The sequence below is a fragment of the Coloeus monedula genome, assembly GCF_965178545.1.
Source record: "Coloeus monedula genome assembly, chromosome: 1".
In the NCBI taxonomy this organism is placed as follows: Eukaryota; Metazoa; Chordata; class Aves; order Passeriformes; family Corvidae; genus Coloeus; species Coloeus monedula.
The window spans coordinates 102,300,087-102,328,046 of record NC_138781.1 but is presented as its reverse complement, the minus strand read 5'-3'; the positions used below and the strand labels follow the sequence as shown (position 1 = coordinate 102,328,046).

The 27,960-nt window shown below is 36.3% G+C and overlaps 1 protein-coding gene across 1 annotated transcript in view; it reads right to left on the bottom strand.

The window, feature by feature from the left end:
- Positions 1-9,405: 9,405 nt before the first annotated feature.
- RTTN (rotatin) overlaps positions 9,406-27,960 on the bottom strand; it is a 79,216-nt gene continuing 60,661 nt past the window's right edge. Inside the window, exons 41-49 of the mRNA XM_082295142.1 lie at positions 25,667-25,772; positions 22,280-22,374; positions 18,558-18,635; positions 16,947-17,073; positions 14,973-15,172; positions 12,873-13,140; positions 11,529-11,632; positions 11,110-11,179; positions 9,406-9,542 (exon numbers count right to left, since the gene is read on the bottom strand). Coding sequence (XP_082151268.1) covers positions 9,460-9,542; positions 11,110-11,179; positions 11,529-11,632; positions 12,873-13,140; positions 14,973-15,172; positions 16,947-17,073; positions 18,558-18,635; positions 22,280-22,374; positions 25,667-25,772 — 1,131 coding nt within the window. The 3' untranslated portion in view covers positions 9,406-9,459. The remainder of the gene's footprint in view (positions 9,543-11,109; positions 11,180-11,528; positions 11,633-12,872; positions 13,141-14,972; positions 15,173-16,946; positions 17,074-18,557; positions 18,636-22,279; positions 22,375-25,666; positions 25,773-27,960) is intronic.

Below are 27,960 nucleotides of genomic sequence, written 5' to 3'. Positions count from 1 at the left end.
AAGCATTCTTCAGAACAAACAAGCTTCAGAACAAACAAGAACTCTTCCCCTAAAACTACCGTGGCTTAGAGATATTCAAAATAGAAAAAAAAAAAAATATTTGCTAGCAAGCTTTTGAATGAATAATGAACTAAACACTGTCCACTCTAAACCTTGGAGGGGGATTAAGGACACAGAAAATATGTAAAAACAACTACATCGTATAAAATTTTTACATATGTAATGAAATGAAAAAATAACCAAAATCTAAAGAAAAATTTAAAATTCTGTTCTACTGTAATGAATTAAGCTGGAATTTTTTGGCGTTAGTTCAGGCTTTTTTTAAATCTTTCCACCCCAAATACACTGCTACATAACAATCCTCAAGTAAAAATCCCTTTCCTACCAAAATTCAGAACAGATATTTCTTATGTATGTTGTTGCTTTGCAGAACTTCATTTGTTTAGACAAAGTCAAACAAAACAGCAGAGCTTTTACAAGAAAGGTATCACAATCAACTGTGACTAAATGGAGCCAAGGAATATCTGCTGCAATCATTTGTTTTAGTAAAAGTAGCATAATTGTGCCATAAACTCCTGCCTGTTACACTGCAACATATTACATCTGTTTTATGCTAATGTAGTTCCAAAGAAATCAATGATATTTATACTGACATAAAGCTGTGGTGAGTCATATTCTCAATTAGTCTTCAGTTTGAGACGGAATACCAGAGATTTTTCTTTATTTTCCAAAATTTAGCCTGTAATTTTGTTCACTGATTTCTAAGAAGCAGAAAGTTTAATTACATCTATAGGGCTTCAGAGTACCCCTTGAAAAATCATCACAAGTTATTTTAAGCAGATTTAACTTTTAAATTAAATTATTGTGACTGCATAGATCTTTTGTTTCATTAATATGTTCATAACAAGAGGCATTGATCTCTGACAGATTTTTTTTTAAACTATGTGTGTGATCCATAGGAATCATGAAATGCCTGTGAAGTAGCATATCTGCCCCAAAAAAGGCTTATCAACTATCCCATCATAACTATCCTAACATATTGAACCTGCCATCAGTCAGATATATTATGCTCTTATTGTGATGGTTGAATTCAACTCCCCTTAGTCAAAATCATGTGTGAAAGCCCCTGTCAGTTTGAAACACAACACATACGACTTTTAGAGACTAAGCCAAACAAGGAGTGGCAGAGGGGCTGGGGTTGTTTAGCCTGGAGGAGGCTCAAGGGATACCTTATCGCTCCCTACAACTGCCTGAAAGGAGGCTGTGGCCAGGTGGGAGTCGGCCTCTTCTGCCAGGCAATTAGTGACATGATGAGAGGATATGGCCTCAAACTGCACCAGGGGAGGTTCAGGTTGGACATCAGGAAGAATTTCTTCACAGAAAAGCTTGTTAAGCATTGGAACAGACTGCCCAGGGAGGTGGTGGAGTTACCATCTCTGGAAGTGTTCAAGAATTGGCTGGACGTGGCACTTACTGCCATGGTCTAGTTGACAGGGTGGTGATCAGTCAGAGGTTGGACTTGATGATTTGCAGGTATTTTCCAGCCTAAATGATTCTGTGATTCTGTGGTTTTGAACCACTCAAAGTGAAAAATTGCAGTTCTTTCTTTTCATACAATTTTGTCTAGTTTTAGTGCATTTTTTCTTTACTTTTGTTAAAGTGAAAGCGATTTTTTTCAAAAGGTAGTGATGTGTGTGTTCAAAGGCTTACCAGAATAATCTGATACATTAGGCAGACAGGAATTTAAACAGATAATCTGAGGTAAACCTTGCTGGGATAATTTTAGAGTTGGTTGATTAAATTTAGGTTGATCAGAAATAACCAGAGACCTTCACTTAGCAGGCAGTTAATTCCTAAAGATCTAATGGGAGAGGGCTCTTCGTGAACATGATGGGACTGCCACACACAACACTTCAAGTTTTGGGTTATTCAAACTAACATCCTGGATCAAGAGGTCCAAGGTCAAAATTGCATTTTACAGCTTAGTTACACCAGTGTTTGTATCCATTACAAACTATATTTATTTTGTAATGGGAAATGTGGCTATACAGAATTACTATTTTGTTTGATTATTTTTCAAAACAAAATCAAAGTTGTAGCTGTATTTTGTCCCTAGATTCCTGGGATTGAAAGTTTTGTGTATTGGTTTTTTGTTGTTTCTGTTGTAGATAATGGCAAATGGTATTTCCTGGACATTATTTCTCAGTCTCTATGGACTTTTTTTACACAACTCAATCAAATACATTTTTCACCAGGCTTGAGACAAATACATATGTGTCCCCCTTTCATTTAAGTAGGAATTCTATTGCTTCAAATATATACATATAAAATAATATACAGAAGATGGCTGCTGAATGAATTCATCAAGTGGCGAATAAATTCTTCTGAGAACAAGATACAATTTTCTGGCATTCTGATATTAGTCATTCTTTCTACAGGATGGGTAGCATTAAAAGCATCTTAAATAGTTCTCAGTTTGCTTTTCTGAAAAGATTTTGACAGTGTTAATTACTTCTGCTAACAGAAATTTCCGACACTTACACGACCTTCTGCTGCGTATGAAAAAGGCTGTCCATGGTTGGTGTACTGATAAATGCAAGGAAAATCCCAGGAACTGAAATTAAATGAAACTAAGTAAATCTTATCCTTAACATTACCAAGAATTTCCAATGACTTCACCAAAACACAGATTATACTTCTTCTGGTGGGGAAGCAGGCATTTCTGTATGAAGAAATGAACTCCTTTGGAATGTAGCAATAACATGCACTGATGGCAAGAGAGAAGAGAAGCACAGGATTCTCCTTTAGCACTTACCACCTACCACTCCTTCCAAGTGGCCATTTTATCGCTAACTGAAAATAAAGTTATTCCTGCATGTTGGAGAGAAAGCACAGAACATTTTCAAGAATCATATGAAAAAGTGCATAGGCTGTTAAGGATCTTCCTTCTAATACATTATGGCAAATACACTCCCAGTACAGGATAAGGAGATTTATTACCATTAAAAGGTATTTCAGTTCAGAGAGAGAATAAAATAATCCACCCCGAAGAGCTGTGTTCTGGGTGATTACATTTTGACCTCAATTCCTGCTATATTCCCTAGTGAATTTGTCCATACAATAATGTTTCCCCTGCTGGGACCTAGTCCAACACCACCGAAAATTAGATTTTTCTATTGATTTTTATGGTCATTTCCTTCTCAAAATCAGTTGTTGTTAAACCATAAAAAAAAAATTTCCATGCTCACTGTTCCATCATAATACGTTTTGAAAAGCATATTGGAGAAATCCCACAATGTTAAAATGCATGTTTAACCACAGAGAGATTCAGTAATACTCATGGAAGAATACAAATCCTTATAATCCATTGGCGTGCAACAATTTTTTTTCTCATTTTATTTTTACAGGATGCCAACTTCCTGTCACTAAGAAAGTTAGCTTTAAAAACAGTATTTAAAGGTATTTTTGTGACTCCTCAATCATATTGCCCTATAAAACTGTATAAAAATATTTGCTTTATTCAAAATGGAGAGGGAGGATTGCTGTCATTATGTGATTACAATGGCAAATTACTGCCAACAAACACCCAAAGTGAGCAGAGAGAATTTTTCTCCTATAAATCTCCTGAGACTGAGAGGCAGCCACAGGCTACACAGAACCCCAAAAACTCCCCATAAACTGTGCCAGCTTCTGGCAACCTCCTGCTGTATGGCTCCACTCCTTGTGTTGTATTAATATATATTTTTTTCAGGGATGCTTTGCAAACCTTTAATTATTGCAGAATAATTTTGGACAACGCAAGATTTTTCACTCCAGAGTAGCAGTTATTAGGTCAGAAATCAGCATGCAGGTGAATTCAATATTCCTTTTTTAAACTTATTTTTAACGCTGAAAACTGTATATCTTGCAGGCATGAAATAATAACACCAGAAGTTCTAAGGAACAGTCTCCTGAGCTGTGGACTAATGAAAACCTGATGTCTTAATTTACAAAAACAGACGAAAAATCACACCAAAACTTTCAGAAAAAATGAGAATGCCAGTGACACTGCTGCTACCTGCAGGAGCAGCTTGTCTTAGCCCTTGAAACTTCACAGTTATTTGACATTTATGAAAAACTTTGAAACTGCAGAGCATTTAATCATATAGGCACTAAAGCCTGTTAGTAGATCTATAGGATTCACAGATTCATGGAATTGTTAGGGTTGGAAGAGACTTCTGAAGATCATGTAGTCCAACCCCCATTCACCAAATTCGAGATTCAGGAAGGCTCTGAAGTTCAGATAGAGTAGTTTTAATTGGAAGCAACTAAAAGCTTTTATTCAGGTATTCTTACTCAACTGTGCAGGACATCTTTCTGGAAAAATAACCCAATGGGCAAGAAAAGCTCTGGCTGAGAAGGAGTGAGTCACTCTCCAGCTGCCACAGCAATGCAAGAATGTCCTTCTGCAAACCCTCAGTTACAAAGAGTCCAAGAACAGAAACCAAGAAGAAAGACAATTTTCCTTATCCTGATATGGTGAAATCCACCTCTGAAGTGCAATCACTTTGAGCTTGTCTACAAGACTTTAAGCTTGTATTTATGTGATGAGCATAAACACGAGCAAGCTGACACTTGCATGTTGAATGGCGTTGTCCCAGTTGAGTGCATCTTTCTCAACTCACTTAGATGTTGACAACTGTTCTCTCAAAAGAGTTATTTCAGGGTTCGTTGTCTTGGGTCTTTTGTTGTTTTTTTTTTTTTTGTCCACATACTAACTGGTGTCTGAAGTCAGTGGCAGCATGTGATGCAGCACAACACAGGAAATTAAACTGAGGACTTATTATTACCTTGCTGTTAAACTCAGTTAGCAGACATATCTAGATTGGCTAGAAAGTTCTTAATAACACACATTTTATTACTCCCTGGATCTAAAACACAGACACAGGTGATCCTATAACTCCCAGTATGTTTAAGATACCGGGCCACAGGCTGAGAACATCACCCCCATCTCCTGTTCTGTTCTGTCACTGTAAAGCTCTGCACTGCCACTTAGGGTTAGTGAAGGAAATTTTTGGTGAGAGAGAACATTTGATTTTAAAGGCATTCCCTGCTACTGCTGATCTCATTTGTATTTCAACTCCAGGTCAGTATTCTGAAGATAGTCTCAATTAGGAAGCATTACTAAAGCTGACTTTTTAAAGAAAGATGTGCAACAGCAGAGGAAATCTGCAAGTCACATAAATACATAAAGTACATAAATCATGTATTAACTACTGTACTTGAAGCACTGGGAATTGCCATCCTGTGTTCTGGCTCAGCAAAGACTTACATGGACATAGCAAATGCTAAGGACTGGGATCTAAAAAGGTACAAATTTATATTATATTCCTGTCGGCAAGCAATCAAGAAGCTGGAATGATGGCATAACATCCAGATTGACCATGCAAAGCAGGTCCATGTGTTTTGTCTATGAAGAATGAGGACATTTGTGAACCTAAGCATGTAGGTTTACTGTAAATTCAACACAGACTGACACTCTCCATTTTGGATGCATGAAAGCAGGTGCTGTAAGAATTCTCCTCTTCCAGTGAAAATGAAACCAGTTTTTCCATTTCGGTTTTCTTTTTTTTTTTTTTTAAAGGTTGTGGTGGCTGAGATAGGGCTGGAGGACAGGTGGAGGGCAACATGCCCTGAATACCAAACATAATTGTAAAATCCCTACTGCTAATGTTCAGCACCTAAAACACTAGTTATAGAAATAAGAGTGCCCAAGAATAGCTGGAACTGAGGCCAGAGGGCACAGACTGACCCTAAATCATGGGGTCAAACCCTTATGGGTTATCAAACAGGGAGCCTAACCAGGTCTTAGGAATGCTTGCAGACCACACAGAATTCCTGAAGGAGGTGAGGTAATCACAAAAAGATGATGATGATGAGGTCATAAATGCAGAATGCACATCTTCCACAGTGCAGCCCAGGAGCCAAGAGAGGAGCCCACAAGGACTGCAGTGTTGTGAATTTGTATTTACCACAACTCCCTCTCTAGCCTACAGCAAAGGCAGCACGACTGCTGTCTCAGCAATGTAGCTGTAAATGATTACTTTAGAAGCCATCTTGGAGAGAGTTGAAGGAATCACTTTTTCTTTTTGTGCAACCAGAATCAAGTGAAGTGTGGAGTGCCCCCAGATACCCCAGTGGAAAGCAATCTTTGTGTGGCTGCTAACCAGTTTCTCCCCTAGAAGACATTAAAACATTTCTCTGAAGGAAAAGCAGATTTGAGAAGCTGTCACAGTAGCTTCTATTTACTGTGAAGGGAAATCCTTCAAAAAAGATGGGCTGAAGTCTCAGTATAGAAAACTCCCCTCCCCAGTCTGGCCAGTACTGCTGCCACAAGCCCATAATTACTGTAATTTCCAAGTTTGGTATGGAGGGGAACCAATGAAAATCACCATCCAGGGCTGTGTAGTTGCTGAGTGAGGAGAATCCATAAGTCCAAATTGCTGGAAGAGCAAAAAATAGTTCCTTTCTCATAAATGAAATATTCTTCCTGAGGATTTTCAAGTAGACTTGAAAATCTATTACTCAAAGGTTTGAAAACTTCATCAGTAAGTCATGACTAAATGTCTATATTTGCATGAACACACACAATCAAAACTAAATTATTTAAGCTTAATCTACAATTTTATACCACTTAAGTGAAAATTATTTCTGTGAAAGTTTTGAACATGCACTAGATGACACATCCATCCTAAAAAAGAATCTGAAAGCCTCATTTTTACTGGATTTTATGTACTTGCCTCTTTTGAATTTAATAACTTTTTTCTTGATTACAAGCTTATCATAAAAGATAAAGCAACCAAGTAAGAGCATGATGTATCTGCAGTTAGTGCAAATGGTAATTGTATTCTCCTGGATAAGGATTTTCAAGAGACTCCTAGCTTGCATGGCTGTGCCTTTTATTAGGGAAACCAGATGAAAGTTGAATATTACCTTTTAAATTCTGTAGCTTATTCAGGAAATCCATCTCCACTTTAATTGCACTTTCCCCTGTAGGGTAAAAAATTATTTTACAGCTCTTAGAATTTGAAGGTATTTTAGGGTTTAATTTTCTTTGAAAACACAGACATGACAAACACCCCATCCTTCAAGATAGACTGATCTCCAAAATTCTGAAATTAACTGTGAATGAGGTCTAAATATTTAAATCTTTTTTCATGAAAGCTATTAAGACTAAAGGTTATTGTGAGGCTATTTATGCTAGTCTACGTGCCAGTGAACAGGAAATACAGGGTCATTTACGTTTTATAACTCACCTTGTTAACATGCAGGACGGCAGGATGCAGCCACTGTATGTCCCCAGTTTTCAAGGGAAAATGTGATGGAAGGAAGTGCTGTCCTTTAAATAAATACATAAAGCCCTTTCCTTAATCTTGAAGGAGGAAAGCTTCTTCACAATGTAAATATAGATTTTAGTCCTTAGAGTTTAAAAATTGTTTTGATTTTCCAGAATAGCAACGCCAAACATAAGTATTCACTTATGACATTACTACAATTGCTTCCCACAACTGTAAATTGTTGCAGAATACTGAGAAAATAGCTCATTTTGGGATAAACACAGCACTGAGGCTTACTGTAACAACAAATGTATTAGCAATTTGCCCAGATTATTCAATATGAATAGTTTCTTCAAGAACTTGTACAGTCAGTAAAATAGAAATATTTAATAGAAAACAAGCATCCAGATCTTCTGTGGCCTTATTGTATTGTACTTGCACGTCTTGAAGTCATGCAACTCTGCAGCCCTCATTCCCCTCATGAGATCCATGTGTAGTTCTGTGCTTTGAAGGAGCTCTTGCCGTCCTTGCAGGAGTGGTTGCTTCCATTAGAATTCATTTGGCATTGACCACTCTCATTTTTTGTCTCTCTGAAACAGAAAAAATGGCAAACAATCTGCATTTTGACTTAGTGACTGATTTATCAGAAAGATCATTGGGGTGAGTATTCTGAAACATAAGTCTCTGAAGAGACTCAGCATTTGGTAGCCCAAGGGGAAGAGACCTCCCCATCAAGCCCAGTCAGCAAATGCTGACTTGCAGAGCTGTCTCCTGCCCTGCAGCTGAGTGTTCGGCAACAAATACCATGGGATGAGAATGACAGCATTTAACAACTGCTTTGCAAAATACAGTAATTACACAACATAAAAAGTAGAAAAGGATCAAGCTTTGGTGGTCCATACTTGCTCTTTGTTTCGTGGAGGGGTGGGAGATCAACCAATAATTACATTTCTAGTAATGACTTAACTCAGCCATAAGCATTACACTTATGGTCAGCTGCATTATGTCAAGCCACACATAATTTATAAGCATTGCTAAACAAATAAACCAAAATCCCCTCTGTCAGCAGAAAATACTTTCATCACCTGGTTAAGAAGAAAAGACTAATTACAGGTAGACCTGGCCTTGCTATAATTCTTAGAGATGTTATTCAGGTTTTGCTTTGAATTAGCTCACTTCTATGTGACTCTGACACAAAATAAAAGCTGTATGTGTTGAGGGAAATTAAGACACCCTGTTAGATACTCCAGAAGCACACGGTGAGAAAAACTGCCCTGCTCAGACACCAATGTACCCTTACCCTTTCAGCATAGAATACTACAAAACTAAGAACAATAGTTACATAGTAGCCGTGTTTGTTCAAAGAAAACACAGGCCCGAATAATATTTGGTGGGGGAGGGAGGGGAGGAATTTGCCCCAGCTAAAGATTCAAAGTATTTAGAAACCAACAGCTTTGACTTAAATATTTTCTACATTGTTGCAACGTAACTAAAATGGATGCACAGACCCCATATCCTGAATAAACTACGTTAACATAACTGTCACCTCTAGTATCAGCAATTGAGAGCTCTTTTTCAATTGTTAGTGTCTTAAAAAACATGCAGCAATTTGAACTAAAATCTTCAAAACTACAACATATACCCTGCTGCATTTAATATGTGTAACACACCACAACTGCCAACATTTTCAGTTCTTGAATCTGAGCATACACTGTGCCCACCTGCAATCTTAAAAATTCCACTTCACTCACAGCAAATGCTGATCTCAGTTAAAAATCCCTTTATTAAGAACAATCCAAACCAGAAATTCTAATACTTTACAATAACAATTTCAATGCATAATTTAAGAAAATTACTTATTTTTCAAATCTTTTCCCCTGTACATTCCTTCTTCTGTGTACATACTTTACATAGTAGCATAATTATAATTTCCCATTGGGATTACAGTACAAATAGTTTGAACCAGATATAGCGCAATTTCTTTGGTTCAAAGTCATGAACTCCTTCCTCAAAGGCTTCATAAATTTCTTCCACAGCAGATAGGCTGCTGCCACAGATCTGTGAATCGAAGTGCTTTCTTCAAGTTTCAGGCTCTCACTGAACAACCTGTTCAATTTCAACATGAGAAGTTGACTGATGACCATTAACAATCAAGAAGCTGCACTATATTCTCTAAGCATTTTACATGGTAGGCATGTAGTTCATTTTCTTCTGGCTGGGGAGAACCTGAAAGGAAAAAGAATCCCAAGATTTGAATTTCTAGTTGATTCTTAATATAAAATTACCAAAGATTGCATCAAATGCCTTGGAAGAATGCATGCTGGTTTACGGCCTTAACCTCTGTATTAATGAGTAGCAAATTAGATATTACTACTTTATGTTGCAAATTCTGTTTTGGTTTTTTCCTTGGGTAGGACAAAGCAGGAAATGTAAAATAACAATAGCCATGTCGAAAAATTCCCCCACACGTACTCAGAAGAACAATATACCATTTTAGTCCAATTATCACTGTTAAGTGATCAAAGCTTTACAAGCACAGACTAGTTGAGAACCTTAATGCAGGAATATATTAATGACAATATTGATGACATATTACACAATTGTAAAATGTAACAATTACAGTTGCATAAATCTTTTATACTCCATACTTTGATATGTAAGTGTTTATTGAATTAAAAATCAATAGTTCTGGCTGGGACTTCATGTTCTATAGCAGTACACAAATAAATGGCGATTAATGTTACAAGGTGCTAGTATGTAAAAGGTGCATATTTCTACCTTGTTGATTCAACATGGTATTTTGAAAAGTCTCTGATCAGTGGTACTTCTGCTATAAAGAGAAATACAAACTTATCTAGTTATTATCAGTATATGAAATGTTGTATTGTTATGTTTAATGATTGATTTAGTATAGGCTGAGTTTGAAACGACAGTACATTCACAAAAGTAATGGATTTGGGTGACAGCACAGGAAAAATTATCATGAGATGTTCTATTAAAAATACATCTCCTCCTTATTAGGATACCAACAATGGTCAATGTAGACAAAATCTGTGGCAAATCTGTTATGCAAATACTATGGAAACCTGGTATTATAACCCCCTCAATCAATAAAGCTATTTGAGTATATCTATAGAACAATTTAATTAATATGAAAGTTCCTTACCTTAAAATGAGTCATTATCACGTCCTGTCAAGATTAGACTAACTTGATGTGACCCATTATTAACTACTGAAACTCCAGCTATAGACCAGTGTCTGAACACCTTTAATGCTAAATGTTCTTCAGCTGAACCTATTGTACCGAAGCTATTCAAACAAGTTATGTTCAGTTATTTGAGCAAAAATCTCAAGCTCTCAAAATGTCACTAACTCATGGCACAGTATTTTCAGTGTTGTAACAATGCTCTGTTCTGATACCTTCTCTACATAGCTCTGAGGCTGAGCATGGGTAAGCAAAGTCAATGCTAAAAGAATTTTTCTTATCACTAACTTTAGACTTAAAGATTCACAGAACTGTATTGTGAAAAGAAGGATTTTTGTTGCAAGCATGATCAGACCTATGCTTCAAAACTAACCCTGGCAATTACCTAAGGTCTTTACTTAAGGCATTTTTCTCCATCTGTATTTATAAGGTGCCTAACCATAAACCATATTGCTAACTGTGATTTTAGAGACAAAAATATCCTTTCAAAAACTTGTAGCACAACAAAAACTTACTGTAATGATATAAATTGAAATCATTTAATGATGGAAAAATGAAGAACTGGCATTAGGTAGAAGTAAGACCTACTTTTCTTCACTAAAGAATAAGCCTCATCTATTCTTCTCCTTATGGATGGATTCTTCAAAGTCACTTTTGCCTGTAGCGCACACAAACACACAAAACACAATGAGCTTTCTTCCCCACATGATCACACTTTAACACCAAAGTTTAGAAAATCACAGTAAGTCATCAGAGCACGAGACGCAGGAATTTTTAGAATTAACATGACTGTATCATCATACAGACTTTTATATTAGTCACAAATGACAAAGGACAAGCTGCTTCTTTACCATGTTGTTTAATCTCCCAGCCTCAGCAGCTATGCAATTAAAATAGACCAGAATGACTACTGTAAACTTTATTATTATTTACTTAGAGATTACTGTATTGTTTACAGCATAAAAGTATAACATTACAGTTTTTTCACAGATTTCTCAAATACTAACCTTCTGATAGTTGTGAAGCAAAGCCCAAAGCGAAGCTGCTCCTATTCTCTGAACAGCAGGACTGTTACTTTCCAAACAGGCAGACAGTACTGCAATTGCTTGATCTAATGAGACAAATAAAAAAAAAAAAAAATGAAACCAAATGCATCTAGAAAATATAATCAAGAGCAATGTAAATATATTTACATGCCTCAGTAGATTGATGCTTGGAGTACACTTATTTTTATGACAAGTACGGGTATGGCAGAGGAATTACAAAAGCTTTATTATCAATTAAATTTCAATATGCTCATAAAATCAGCACAGTACATTGAAAGAAGTGTTAAAAACAATATAGCAAAACAAAAACAAGTAATGCAAAAAAGTTAAGCCACCAGTAATAAAACATGAACATTATGTAGAGCCATCAGCTATGCTTAGGGACTGAGTAAGCTGTGAAACTGTTTTACAACTCCCACTAGCCACAATTAGAGCCACATCACGATGGATATTAAGATGTTTCTATTTTCCTTCATACTTATTATGCAGATGATTTGCAACCAATGAGAAATATTTGCCACCCCACTGTAGGTGCCTTAATTTTCTAGCATTGCTCTGAAGCCAGACTCTTCAACTTTGCTTGCTCACTTCACAACAAAAATTCATAGATTATGTAACTGAATAATGTATATTTAATTAAGGCAGTAAATCCACATCTTAGGAAAAAACAAAAAGCATGGACACTATGGAAAACCTGCTGAGAACTTATAACAAAGACAGGAGCATTCTCTCTGCAATTAAATGGGGGAAAGAAACATGCCTTCTACAAACAGCCATGAAAAAGGTTCTGAGCACATTGTTATATTAAATATATATGCCATGACATAACTTTATCATTATCGTAAACATTTTCTGCACATGACAGGACATAGAACAGTTTGTCTCAACATTCATGATTTGCACAAGCTAATAACGTTTTGTCCAACTCGAAGATAGGAACTTCAGTTATTTGAAACTGACTGACACAAAAAATCCTTCAATCCTCCCTGAAAAATTAACTATTTGAGAAAACTGCAAAAATCCTTTCATTCATAAAGTCTTCCTATATCCAAATGATCTGCCTAACAATGAATCTTGATTTTCTTTTTAGAACTATTTATTTGCTTTTCTTTTTATTATGTATTATTGTAATTGTCTCTCTGCCAAAATATGTCCTGTAATTAATTCTAAAAAAATAATTTTTATAAAAATGCTCTTCTAAAAAACAACACTGAGTTCTTGGTCAGTAACCCAAGCTGCCATGAAAATATAGTCTTCTGGAAGCAACAATATTCTAAGAGAACAATATACCCTTCAGATACTTACCATTACCTAATATCTTTGGTTTATTAGCTGGACTAAAACATATGTTATGTAGAATAAGAAGTGCTAGATGTTGGCTGCTCTTGTGCTTGTATTTACACATTTCAATGATCTGGTCTAAAAACCCATTTATCTTCATGACCATCTGTTGTCCATCTTCTCCAAAAGATATGTTCAGTAGCAGCTTTAGCCAGAGAGTAGACACATTACTAGAATTTTTATTACTTCCTTTTGGTAATGAAAGAGATAAAAAGTTCTGCAGGAAGTTACTCTGTTAGAAGGAAGAAAAAGGGGTTTAGAATTTATAGGATTCCATGGCTTGTTCACTATTGCTTGACCTTCCAACCTACATACTTGACCAAACACTAGTACTACTGTTTAATTTACATATTACAGGCAACCCATTATTATTCAAGGATTTTTGAAAAAAATTACATATGAAAAAGAATCTACTGCTTGGTTAAAAAGTTAATATGGTAACATACATTTTCTTCTATAATAATTTATGCAGTGTAGATACACAGAAGTTGATCCAACACAATATATTTCTTTAAAGGATAATTCCCTCCACCACATAAGCTTTTTGCTTTGCACTTAGTGTTTCTACCTAAAAATAAGCTAGGAACATTTTAAGTGAATCAATGCACTACTTAGATAATGTATTCTTGATTCCTTATTTAGTACTGCATTATATTAGCAAATGTTAAAGGTATCATAGAATGTCTCGAGTTGGAAGTGACTCATAAAAATAAAAAGAAAGGAGGAGTTTCCTACAGCACCACTCCTCCCTTCACTGACAGCCAGAGGAATGTCCTCTATTTTTGTAAGCTTTGAAGAAAAAATAATGTGCATTGATATGACATACACTATCTCAGGGTTTGCCTCCACTTTAAGAAGGCTCCAAGAAGGTGAAAATCTATCTCCCTGTTGCAAGAAGAAGATGTTCTAACATAAATTCCTCTGATGAAAAAGTCCTTGACTAAATATTCCCAGCCTCACCGAATCTTGACAACATATACAAGCATCTGGTTGAAAGCAAGCAACCCAGCAAACAAACTCACTGTAGTTTTCTTCAAGTGAGTATAATATTGGTAATTTAATTTTCACAGAGGGAATTGGTTATTCAGCATTGCTTACACTTATGAAAGCAGAGCCCAAGACAGAGAAGGAAGACTAAGTACTATCACACCAGAGTGCAACTCTGAAGAGACTAAAAGCAAAAACAATTCACAGAATATAACAGCTACTACAGAAGAGATCTCAAACTCTTTGTTTCTATCAAAAAGTTTGAGTATTAGACACTTTGTAACGGTATGACCAGGTTTTACATAATTAGCAGCACAAAAAGATCTATTTTCCCCCTGCATTTCTAATGGGTAATTAGATCCAAGAACAGAACATTATTAATGGAGATCAAAAGAAATTGTTGCAATTATTAAATTACTATAAAAGATAGAAACAAACACACTTTTTATAATTTCTGTTGTGTTAGCTCATCACATCACACTACAGTTGACTTTCTACATGGTCTGACTTCTTTCCTTAAGGTTCGAATTTATTTAAATGATCAAAGTTTAAGGGAAATAGATTTTTCAAAGAACATGTGATAAAACAGAGTAAGGATCATTCTATATACAAAATATAAAAAGGAAAAGACATTACATACAGTTATGTAATAAGAATAGATTTTTATCTAACATCCAATTACTGACATCTTCCTAAAACTTTTATAAAGGTTATGTTTCACACAGCACACCTAATGATTTATACAATGTTTAATTTCTTGTTCATTCATGTGAAGCTATTTGTTCTACAGCATACTCACTTTCATGATCCACTAGTGATTGCCATCAATGTATATGGGTATTAAAAATGCTACACCCCACTGAAACAGAGAGGTTATAAAAAGCTCTAGCAAAAATTGTCCAGACTATGAATGTAACTGAATTCCACTCTGCTCTTAGGGAACAGTAACACAGCTGAGAAGACACAATGGATTTGACTCCCACAGAAGCATTTCTATATGATCACAGGATACTCCATACTAAAATATGAGGTTTATTAAAAAGAAAACTGCTAAAATAAAGATTACTATCTACTTACCTTCTGAATAATGCCTTTACAGTCATGAGACAGAGCAAGGTTAGATATTAGACAAAAGACCACCTGCTGAACTGGGCTGTTATCATTTGACACATGGGAAGCCAATTTCAAGATGTTATGCATTAATGAATTGCCAGCTGCACTTCGTGCAGACGGAAGTAATGATTGTCCACCACTGGCCCAACAAAGTGAAGCACAACCTTAAAGCAATGAGACATTTATCATATTAGAAATGCAGATGTGTATTTAAAAGAAAAACGCATAGAAAGAGCAGTGCCACTGCTCAAACAATGAGATGGAACTTTTGAAAAGATTTATTAGGTATCTTTTCTTTCAACCACAATGAAGTCAATGGGACATGCTTTGAATAGAAATGTGCCTGAATGTGGCAGTTTACTGGAATAGGCATCTACTGTTCTATTGTTCTAAAATGTAAGAGGAGATTCTGCTGTTAAATAGAAGCCATTGCTCCATCTCAGAAAGTCTCCTTAAAAACCAGAACATACATCTAATTATACAATTATTTGGCAGTTGAATCTGAAGGGATCCTCTGAAACTGGTTCACAAAATGAGGTCTCTGTACAACCTGAAAGGATTAATATAAGTTTCTTAGAATATTTTTCTGAGAAATATAAGCACTGTCTGCAGCTGTCATCACACTGTACAACAGAAGAATGCACGATCCTGTGCTAAAGAGCTGTAAGTTTAAATTAACACAGCAGCAGGGGACAACTATGTTACCAACCTAATCTACATACATGCCTTCTGCACAAATACAGATATATGTCTTTTTTTAGTGGCACTGGCCATCAGCAACAACAGCTAATTTCCTACATGGCAAAAGTAAACAAAAATGAGACACTGTTTAACTGTAACTAATATTTACATGCATACCTCTGACTACACTGAGGAGGAGTGGTTAACCAGTTCAGAGCAGGTAAATTTGGGTAAATAAGGTAAATGAGGTAAATAAGCCAGCTACTCCGAACAGAAAGAAAAAACATGATTGATCAGACAGCTCTTGCTCTTATTAGCAAGGAAAATAAAAATGCAGCCTAGAGTCACTCAGAGTTAAAAAACAAGAAAGACCATCAGAACTTCACCCTGATCTCTCGCACATGGACAGGACACTACATTTTTATTTTATACTCTGTAGCTGACTAATACACATCTTTCTTTGGCGCATACTGAAAAAAAATTCTTTATGAAAACAAGCCATTGAAAGCTCATTTAAGGTCTGGAGACATTAGCTTAAAAAAAGAGTCATATTTTAACCATATTAACTCTTTTACGGTATCTTGACAGGGAGAAACGAACAGATACTTTTGTGTCTCTTCAAGCCACTTGCAAATTATTATCTATGATTTGCTAAATTTAAATAACCAGGACAGGGAATGAGACAAATCCATGCTAGAAAAAAGTTCAGGCTCCTAGTAGTGGGGATAATTACCAATGGAAATAAAAGGTTTGCTCAAATGAAAAGGAGATTCCTTATGAAAAATAAACAAATGCAAGCTACTGAGTCCAAGGCATAAATAAACTGAAGAAATTTAATATAAAATTGAATTTGATTGACTAGTTCAAAACCAGAATGTTCTCAATAAGGACTAAAGTATAACCCATATAAAGTACTGATGCACTGTTCTCCATTAAAGAATTCCTAGAATAGTACTTCTATAATATACTATGCAGCTTGGCAGGACATTCAGTGTAACCTTCAAACATAATGGTTTGAATTAAATGCTATTTAAACCTTTAGTACAATTGTACTTTTGCTAAATCCAACAGTTTGAAACCAGATCTGAACAAAATCTTGAATGTATTAAAATCAAAACACTTGATAGACTTTGATGGGCCAGAGCTTTTACACTTTCCTCTTATGGTAGCAATAAACATTCTTTTTTTTCCCTTTATTGTGCTTTTCTGTCTGAATTTTTCTGGTAAAATATTTTGATGTATTCCACCACAGAGTACCTGCAGGATAGTTTGCAGTGTAGACGCAAAGCAAATGCAGAGCTATTTGCATTGAGGAGTCATCTGCTAAAAACCATGGCCATAGAGAATGCAGAACAGGAACAAGATGAGTTTTGAGTACTGCCATCTACAACAACATAAGGAAGAATTTAAAATGTTATCAATACTTTGAAAATGAAATACAGAGTGAGAAAAACATATTTTTATCTTATGTCTTATCTTATGGTTTAAAGACTGTATGGAGAACTGACACCATGATTTCAGCCACCAATGAATTTAACTCTATGCCAGTCAAAAACAGCGCCATATCTTAATTACTGAAAGACATGCAAACAAAAGTAAAGATTTATTCATTCCAACTGTTCTTGTTCAAGAGCTCTCTATTCTAAAGTCTTATTCAACTCCTTCTAAAGTAATTACTGGAACTCAAAAAGCATGGAAATACAAGAGTGCAGCTTTATACAGAACAAATGATAGAAATCTTCAGTTATCAACAGCAAACTCTTTCAATCCTCCAAGCAATTGTTCCTGCAGATCCTGATCAAAACAAGAAAAACATTCCACAACAATCTTAGCTGAGATTATGGCACAACCAAGTTATGGGGACTTCAGGGATAATCAGATGGCTTATTCAGCCCCAATGTTCTGCATACAAAAAGAATGCTAATACGTGCCCTGGAAAAGGGGTACTCCTGGAAAGTCAGGAAATCTTGTGGTTCCACCAATGTGTTTGCTAAAAGCAGCCCAAGTTGTATAAATAGCACAAGTAACACAATGCCAAGAAAAATTGAACTGTGAAAGAGAACGTGGAAATAAATGTGTCAATGGTATCAGCAATAAGAAAGAGGAAGAGCAGTGATCAGAAAGAAAGAACACAGGAAAAAGTGAAAACAAGAAATGCAGTATTTTCGCCATTAAAAAACCAGGCAGAATTGAAGTTGAAAAGAAACTGAAAAGAACAGAGAAAAAACCAAGAATTAAATGAAAAGAAGAAATTCAAGACTTTGAGCAAGAAAAATGATTTCGTAAAAAATGGAGGTGAAAACAAAATTGTGCTTTGGAGGATTAGTACAATTTAACTCAGATAAAGAAAAAATAAATAGAAAATTATTATTTATGCTTTGGTTAACATAACAAACATTAACAAACATGTTTGTTTGGGTTTGCTTGTTTGGTTGGGGTGGTTTTGGGGTTTTCTTGTCTTTCAGAAAGGGAAAAGAAGTAAGTAGAGAGGAATAAGGAGAAGAAAACACTTTCTAAGATCTCAAGTGTATCTCTGTGTGCTTTCTGGTGGCCCCATACTTTTGTCCACATCCATTTTTCATATTATATACTTTGAAAATTAGAATTATTGACTTATTCAAAGCAGAAGTGGATACAAAAGATAACAGCCATCTGAAGCCATTGGGAGATGATGTTTCCCTAAGGACACTGAGTTCCTAATATATGTATGAAATATTCTTGGGAAGTGGGAATAATAATGAAATTTGAAGTATTTCTTGCCATTATTAAACTTGAATTTAGCCAACCTAAAATTAACTTCGAAGTAGAAAAAAAAGTGTCTTTCAGTAACTGAATGTGCTCACATTACTTCAGTATAAGAATACTTACTTTGCATTCTTCATTTTGAAAGAGGCAGTTTCTAAGGAGCTGCATAGAACACCTTAACTCCTTAATAAGGTTATCCTCCTATCCAGAGAAAAATAATTGAAGATCATCAACATAAGACCAGAATGAATTTTTTCCAAGGAGGAAAGATTTCAAAAGAAGAAGTGCAAATCTAAGGTATCAACATTTGGGTCACATCTCCTTAACAGTTTTCTTCTGATTTCAGGTAGAATTCATCTCGGCTAGCTTCAAGCATGTTTACTAAAGATATTTGTATCTAGTAACTTATCATTCTTATCTCTCTTTATAACCCACAGATACTATTTCTAGGGGCACCAATCTGACCAAATGCAGAGATCTGTAGTACTGAGCTCCATTTCTCTTACAACTACTAAAGAACGAGTAGGAACTTTCTGAGTATTTGTCCCATCCTAAAGCACACATCTCAAACAAGTCAAACGAATTGCTCCCTGGAAGCATTTATTTTCCTTCCTTGGATATAAACAAGGTGAAATTAGCTCTGAGTTTCATACCCTGAGATGAGCTCAGTTGGTTGGAGCATGGTGCTAATAATGCCAAGGTTGTGAGTTTGACCTCTATATGGACCATTCTCTTAAGAAGTGGACTTGATGATCCTGCAGGGTCCATTCCAACTCAGACTATTTTGTGATCTCTACAGGTGGTCAGACCAATCCATCGTCTATTCCCAGGGTATTCATTTCCTATCCTTAACAATAAATATAGAAGCTATAAATAACTTCCAACCTGGTAAGAATATTACAAAAATAAATACAGACCTTTGGACAGTGAGGTGCTACATTGAGATTCAAGTCACAAGTAAACAAAAAATCTATCTTCATGACAGAGCTGTGACACTACAGGGTAGTGATGGCTGACCTAACTCCTATAAGGGTGACACACTAAACCACTTCTGAAAGACAACGAAATTCCAAAAAGCTTGTTCACCACAGGAGACTATTTCTGTCTTATCAAACATAAAGGGACAAAAATGTAAAATAGGATTCATACCTAATCTCAGACAAGGTGAGGAAACAATATGTGCTTATAAATCATAATGTGCTTATATATCATAAATCATATATTTGATGACATTTAGAGATGAAGTAACAATCTACTGCAAAAAGGTTCATGAAAGCTAGGTGTAGATCAGGAAGAAACATACAAGTCATTTTTACAACTACATTTTATAACTGGTTTGTCTCGCTTTTAGCCAAATAAAGTGCTATTGCTAAGACAAGAGTCTTAAGATAAAACAAGAGTTCTTTCAAGGAACTCTGTAAGTATTAATTTAGTTAATAAGTAAAATAGCATTAAAATGACACAAGCTACAAGTCATATTTAATGTATAAACTTCTAGGAGGTTGAAAAAGTTATGGATTGCATTGATAGCCCTGTTTCTATTTATTTTTTTTAGGATATCTTGATTTTTACTAAGATACTATTTTGACGTGTTTTTCTGAAAGCCTGGCTACCTGTAAATACTTTTCATGCTCTTTATTAGCATCACACTAATTATTATCAAATAAAAGGAATATCAAGTAAAACACATCAGTTGCAGAATGAAGCTAGGTCAAACATATTTCTCCAAACAATTAAAAAAAAAGAGGCAGAAAAAGGGGAAAAAAAAAAGAAGCTACCATAGCTTTCCTTTGAGAGTTATGGTTGAAGTGGGCAAAGGGGGCAGTTTTGTGAGTGATCAGCTAAATCTGCTACGAAAGCAATGTCTCAGTGTCCCCCACATGAAACTGTCATTGTGTACCACATATGATGAACAGCACACTTACATATGATGCAGCAACCTACAGTCCCAGCTCAGCAAAGAAATCTGCCACAAAGTCTTTTGCAAATCTTTCAAAGAATTTTCAATTAAACATAATGAGTTTTCTGAACTTTCTCAGAGGCCCCTTTCTTCCAATTTCTTTCAAGTTTTAAATTCCTCCTCAACCCAAAAACTACAAAGAACAAGCCAACTTCAACCTTACAGAACATATCCAAGGCAGGACACCTTTCAGCCTCCAACCATTGAAATGGAAAATGAATGTGTTTAGGAGATCTCAACAAAAAATATGACAGTCTTCAAATGTCAGGGTCAAACTCAAATTTTTTTAAGAGCTCATTGTTATAAAACACAGTTCCATACTCTCACAAATCAAGGGTAATGTCTGTACCAAAACCTCAGAGAAAAATACTATTTTGCTGAAGCAATGCAGAAATGCCCTACAGGAAGATGTTTTCTGCAATTTCTGCTTTATGTGGGAGTGGACAAGATATCAAACTTGACAGCAGAGGTTACTGCCTGTATTTTATTAATTCTCTTAGATGAAAGTGGTGGAAAACAAGCAGATTGCAACAAAAATCTTATGAAACTGTTGTATGATGGTAAGACATAATTTATATCTAAATGTGGTAAAGAAGATTTGGGTGACATGAGAGTCTGGAAGAACTGGACGGGAGGTTGAAATAAAAAAGGCTAAATAAATAAATTGTGACTGGAGAGAAGAAACTGGGAGTGCAGGGAGTGGAAGGACCCCAAGTACGAGGTTAAAAAAACCCCAAAACTGACAGGAAGTTAAAAAACCAGGGACAGTTGAGTCTGATGACAAGAAACTGAGATGTCCAGACCAAGTTTGAAGGAGACCAGAAAAAAAAAATAGAACTGAAAGCCAGATAATAGGAGAGTAAAAAAACTATGATTTACATGCATAAGCAGACTGGAACTGGTTTTGGGATGGGAGGGAGATTGACTGATACAGGAATAGACAAAATCAAAATAGCTGGTTGAATGACACTGAGAAAAAACAACTTAAGAAAAACAAAAAATATTATTGTGGAAACAAGATGGAAAAAATTATTTGAATTAGATAGGGCCATGAAGTCAAGACTGAAAGTCCAACTAAGTTTGAAAACAGTACTCTGATAATGCTATAAGACAAAATATCATAAATTACAAGCATAACAGATTACTAAAGGATGAGATGTGTACGTGAGTGAATGTCTGAAAGTGAATTCTGAACTCTCAATCAGAAGCCTGCTATTTGCTGCTTTCAGCCAGGATGGACTAGTTGCTAATTCTGATAACCTGGACTAAAAGTGGGAAGTCCTGAATCCTCCAATTAATGAAAAGACATGAGACAGAACCAGTAATTCAAAGGCTGATCATGTGTTGTACTTAGCATGTAGACTATTGGGTTTAGGCAAACAGAAGCTTGGAGTTCTGGAAAGAAAAGTTAGTGGCAAAAAGGTTTCCTGAAAAGAGATGGTCCCTGACAGAAAAAAAAAGGCCCAAAAGAAGAATGTGAAGATCTTGGCTGGAGGAACAACCTGGCAAATGGGAGAAGATCCTGAGGACCAGAGAGATGCATGGAGAAAAAACACCAGGACATGTCCAGGGGCTTTGTCCAGTGAACACCAAGACTGAGAAGCTGCAAAGTATGAACTGATGTGATTTTCTGCCTGACATTGGAAAAGGTAGCTGAGACCTAGTGAGACCTCTGGGTGGGAGAGCATGTGAGATAACTAAGTTGGTAAAAGCTCTAAAATCATTGAATCTTACAAAAGCTCCAGTATCTGGATCCACTACAAGTTGTCATTTACTTTGTCTCATTCGTGACAGATACGAGCAGTATCTGCCTCAAGACAGCAAACAAACAAAAAGATAGCTGGGAAGTGCCTTATGCTATCAATGTTTTGGTTTTTATAGCTACCTTTTTTCTCTGTGCTTTCCCAGGCTTTAGGGAAACCAAATTCAGCTGCGCGTGAATGTGCTTCATGTTTTCTATACAGCTGTCTATCAGGTCAGCTGAAAGACAAAAACCAGTAACACTTATAATTACATTCACAATCAAAAATACTTTATTAAAAAACAAAATACCTTTCTGGCAATGATCTTGTTATCTTCTTGATATCAGGAAATAACAAATGGTTTCTGAGATGAAGTGCCATCTAGTTGAATGCTCTCAAGAAGCAAGAATACATTTGAGTCCTCTTGCAACAAAGTCCCATGACAGGAATGCCCAAAGAGAGGACTGGTAAGATTGAGAGGGGAAGATGATCTGGGTGGAGAGGATAACAACTCATAATTCTTCAGGATATCTTCAACAATGCTGCTTAGAAGCGTGAAACTTCAAGAGGTTATCCATTTATATTACCCAATCTTTCCCTAAGAACAGCCAATTTGCTGCATCCATGGTGAGACAAAGGAAAGGAACGATTCACATGACTTAAAAGTGCAAAATGTTGAGTTAGGCTCTTTTCTTTGGATCTAGAGTCTTTAAGTCACTATAAGGTGATGGAGTGACTACGTAAGCGGATAAGGTAAGAGCTACAGATATCATCTGTCTGGACTTCTGTAAGGGTTTTGACGTGGTCCTCTACAACATCCTTCCAAATTGGAGAGTTATGTAATTGACAGGTGGACTGGATGGTGGATGAGGAATTGGTTAGATGGTCACACCTAGAGGGTAGCAGCCAATGGATGAATATCCAGATGGACACTGCTGACAAGTGGTGTCCCTCAGGGATCCATATTGGGACCAGTACTGCTTAATGTCTTCATCAATAACATATTGGGATGGAGTGCACCCACAGCAAGTTTGCAGGTGACACCAAACTGAGCAGTGCAATTGACAAGCCTGAGGTACTGGAATGCCACCCAGAGGGACCGGGACAAGCTCAAGGTCCAGATGGACCTTATGATGTTCAACAAGGTCATGTGCAAGGTGCTGCACTAGGGTTGGGGCAATCCTGGGGGATAAAAGGATTGAGAACAGCTCTGTCAAGATGTAATTAGGGTGCTGGTGAATGAAAGGCTGGACATGGCCTGGCAATGTGCACTCACTGTCTAGAACAGGCTAAGTGCATCATGGACTACATCCAAAGCAGTGTGGCCAGCAGGAGGGAGGAGATTCTGCCCTCTGCTCTGCTCTGGTGAGACCCCACCTGGAGCACTGCATCCAGCTCTGGGGTCCTCAGCACAGAAAAGACCTGTTGGAGTGAGTCCAGAGGCAGATCACAGTAATACTGAGAGGGATCTAATACATCTGTGAGGACAGGCTGAGAGAGTTGGGATTGTTCAGCCTGGAGAAGAGAATGCTTCAGGAAGACCTGGTTGCAGCCTTCCACTTAAAAGGAGCTCAAGAAAGACGGGGACAAATTTTCCAGCAGGACCTACTGCAATAGGACAAGGGGTAATGGTTTTAAACTAAAAGAGGACAAATTCAGACTAGATATGAGGAAGAAATTTTTTACACTGGAACACGTTGTCCAGAGAGGTGGTGGATCCCCCATCCCTGGAAACATTTAAAGTCAGGTTGGATAGGGCTCTGAGTGACCTGATGAAGTTGTCCCTGATTATTGCAGGGGCTTAGCCTTTAGGCTAAAGGTTTAAAGGCCCGTTCCAATGCATTCTATGATTCCATGATAATGGGATAATACAAGCTGGAAGAGGCCTCCAGAGGTCATATACCCAACCTCCTGCTCAAAGCAGAGTAAGCCCTAAGCAGGCAGAGTTTGCCTGTAGCTTTATCCAGCTGGGTCTTGAGAATGTCCAAAGACAGAGACAGCACACTATGTCTAACGCTGCTTTACTGCCTTTGAAGAGTAAATGTTTATTTACAGGCAGTTTGACTCTCATGTTTCAATTTATGCCCATTATTTTCTACCCTCCTATACCATGCACTGCTGTAACAAACCTGTCACTGACTTCTTCAAAATCTCGTAGGTACAAGAAGACTTGTCCTCCCAAAACCTGCTTTTCTTCAGGTTGAACATAAGTCCATTCCCTTGGCCCCTTCTCAAAGGACAAGTGAACATAACCACCCTTATGGCCCTCTGGTGAACTTGCTCCAGTTTGTTGACATTTTCTGTACTGGGCAAAAACTGGATGCACTAGTCTAGATTTAATCTAACAAGTGGTAACTAGAGGAAAGAATCTTTTCCCCGTGATCTAATGGCTGTGTTCCTGTTAATACAGCCCAGGATGCTGTTAGTCTTCTCACATTCAACTTGCTGCCTACCAGGCCCTTTTCAGCTCTCTACTGCTATAAGGCCTTGTACCTTTTGAGGTGCAGGACTTTGCATTTTTAATTTAAAGCAGTCCTTAAGAGCTGAACAGGTGATATTAGAGCCACAGGTGTCTTTAGAACACTGCTTTGAATCCAAGAAGTCCTCTTCCTCTTTTCTAAGATCTGTGTTGCACAACAAGGATGACTTGAAAGCTGCTCTAGCACAGAATGATGCACTTCCTGCAGTGGAAGTGCCTTCACAGGAAGCAAGATCTTAGATGATCTAGTAGGTCATCAACAGAAGAACAGAAGAAGGGCTGAGTACTGAACCAATACACTGGGAAAGAATGGAAAGCATAAGACTTGAAGTTGAGTTTTCTCCTACTATAGAGATCAGACACTGAGCAGATCTGTCTAAGCTATCTATTTCAGTGTAGTGAAGGTTTAAAAAGTGGAAAAAACAACTGAGAGATTAAGTTACAGGAAAGCACCCAAGACAAAGTGCACTTGGACTGATCAAAAGGTATGAAATGCATGATACGTGAGAAATGCAAACTCACCACTCTCCCCTGTGTTCTAGAGGGCACAAAAAGCCTTTGATTAGAAGTTGGTTTACTACTGTAAAGGGAAGAATATCTTACTTAAACTGGAAAATGGGACCTAAGAAACAGAGTCAGGGAAGAACAAAGCTGAGAAAAAGAATTCTCTTGTCCAGGTACAGCCAGAACTGAAAACACAGGGCATACTTTTACCTAAAAAAGTATTGGAAGATACTGCCAGTGAAAAATCTCCAGTTTCTAACGGATGAATATGCCATTAGTAGTAAAAGCTAACAGGTCTCCTCTTAACTCCAACACAGAGCTGTGACTTCACCACAGGGTTTTAAACTGGCTACAACATAATACTTCTTCTGCAGTGGAAAACTTTCGTTATTAATAAGATTTCTTAGTGAAAATCTGAAAAAAGCCCTGCCACTGAAACCCAGGTCTTCTGCTTGGAAAAAAAAAAATTACAATTTAAAGGTAATATGTGAAACACCTGCAAGCATTTGATTCATAAATCATTTAATGTACATTTTAAAACGCTCACCTTTCAAAGCACATTTCTGGGCATTTTTACTGACAGCTAACAGAGACAGCAGTGCATTTGTAGCAACTTCTTTCAGCACATCCTTTGAAGATTTTCTTTCACAGACCTAAAAAAATGCAATTTCATTACTGAAATGAAAAAGTGATCATATTAAAAGTAGTATTCATAGCTATAAATAGGTTGTCAGAGTCTATATTTTCATTTGGATGATTTATCACTGTATTCCTATATAGATTTCTCCCTCTCTATATTCATGTTTATAGTCAGTCTGCATTAAAGTGTTTCATTATTTTTTGTAACTAATTTTATTTTTTAAATTAAATCTTTCTCCTTTTGCTCATAATCCCACTCCTCTTACTCTTTTCTTAACATTCTACATTTCTAAGGCCTAGATTCCAAATCCTGGTATTCCATACTTTTCCTAATATTCAGGAATAGGCTTGGTATTGCAGATAATTTGCTCCTTCAACACAATGATGATGAAGAGACATTAAATATAGTGAAATTCCATTAAAAAAAAAATCACTGGTAATTATTTTAGATACTCTTCTAACCAGTGAAAAACAGTAGTTTGTCTTATTTTTGTGAGGCCTTTGTGAGCATCACCACACTTCTAATAACCTAAGTATAATCTCTGTGCTTTCAAAGGAATATTTATTTGGAGTCGTATAACAAGATAGTTGAAAGACAAAGAGCAGTCTGTGCTTCAAAGATTATCCACTAGAGAATTTTGTCTATCTAGCAATTTTCCCTAAAATACCATGCCAGTTCTGACATCCAGAATAACAGAAAACAGCATCCATTGCAATCACAAAAATATAGGAAAATAAGAACAGTTGCTGGATCACAGTAAAAAGAAAAACATATTTTAAAGTTAGCCAAAAATACAACATCTTAAGAAAATCTTAATACTTTAGACAGAAATCTCATGAGTACCCATCCATAGGACCTCAGAGATTTTAACTCTACATACACCATATATTAATGGCCTAAAAATTTTTTCAAATTTTCATATGCAATAAAATATTGATGTACACTCTAAGGTCATCATTTATTGAAGTGTTCACTGTAGCCAGTAGTGAAAAGGTCAAGGAATAAGGACTACTAAGTTAATAACTAGACAAAATCCCAACACCTCATTGATAAAGACAACTGGCACCAAATCAAAGCACTGAAGCATGGACTGCGTTCTGTGTTTATAATCAACAAAAAAGAAATTTACATTTAGACTACAACTGTTTTTATTAGATCTGGTGTGGTATCTCAAATCTAACAGCAACACATGAATGTTCGAAGTAAATTAACTATTTTTCTGTGATGGTTTCATTTCAAATTAAAGAATTTATACGTTTGAACACTTAAAAATATAGAAAGCTTAAAGTTTAAACTAATTTACACAAGCCAGGAAAGAAAAAATTGTTGCGTTCCAGCAATCCTGCATAGCCTAAGATGTGGGTTTTGTGATTTATCTACTCAAAGGCTTTTGCCCTATTAAATTGCTAGCTGTTTTTACTTTCTCTTAACATTCATGGAATATCTTAGTAATAAAAACCATATTTCCCTATCAACCTCTTGGGTATTTTCCTGTAAGTATTACGTGGCAGACTAGAACTGATCCAATAATTAAAGTGAGTTGTCCTATACCTGTATCTTTTTCCAAAGTTTTAATTTCATCTTACTATTTTCTAAATTTTATCCTGAACACTAGCAAAATTTCATTCTTTCTTGAAGTATGCTCTTTTATGCATTTTTTCTTACTCTGCAATCAAGAATTACAGTTCACAGTAAAAAAAGAAAATTTACGCCAAGCACAGGGGACACAAGTAATTAAGAATTAATTAAATGATTAACTACTGGTTGAACAGGAAAAACTCTATAAATTCATAATGCCTTGTGCCAACAGATTCTGTAGTTTTAAAGTACTATAAAAGTATTAAAATCAGAACAGACACTTTATTCTTTTTTGAAATTATGCTGTACAATAAATTTAAGGTGTCCCATAAATCCAAAGCAGACCCAGCTTTGTTAGTCTGCACCTACTGTGAGTTAGCTGAAGGGGAAATCACAGCCTTAAACACTGTAAGTTTTATATCTAGGGCCAAAACCTGAGAACTTATGTATACATTATGATTTCCTTATTAATTTTATTTCTGATCTTAAACACATGTACACAAGGATTAACATTTACATACGCAAAACAATCAAAGCCTTTCAAAGCCAGCATGTGCACTTACTCTATGTCTTGTATGTGATAATGAATACCAATTTGAGACCTGGTCTACTAATATTCACAC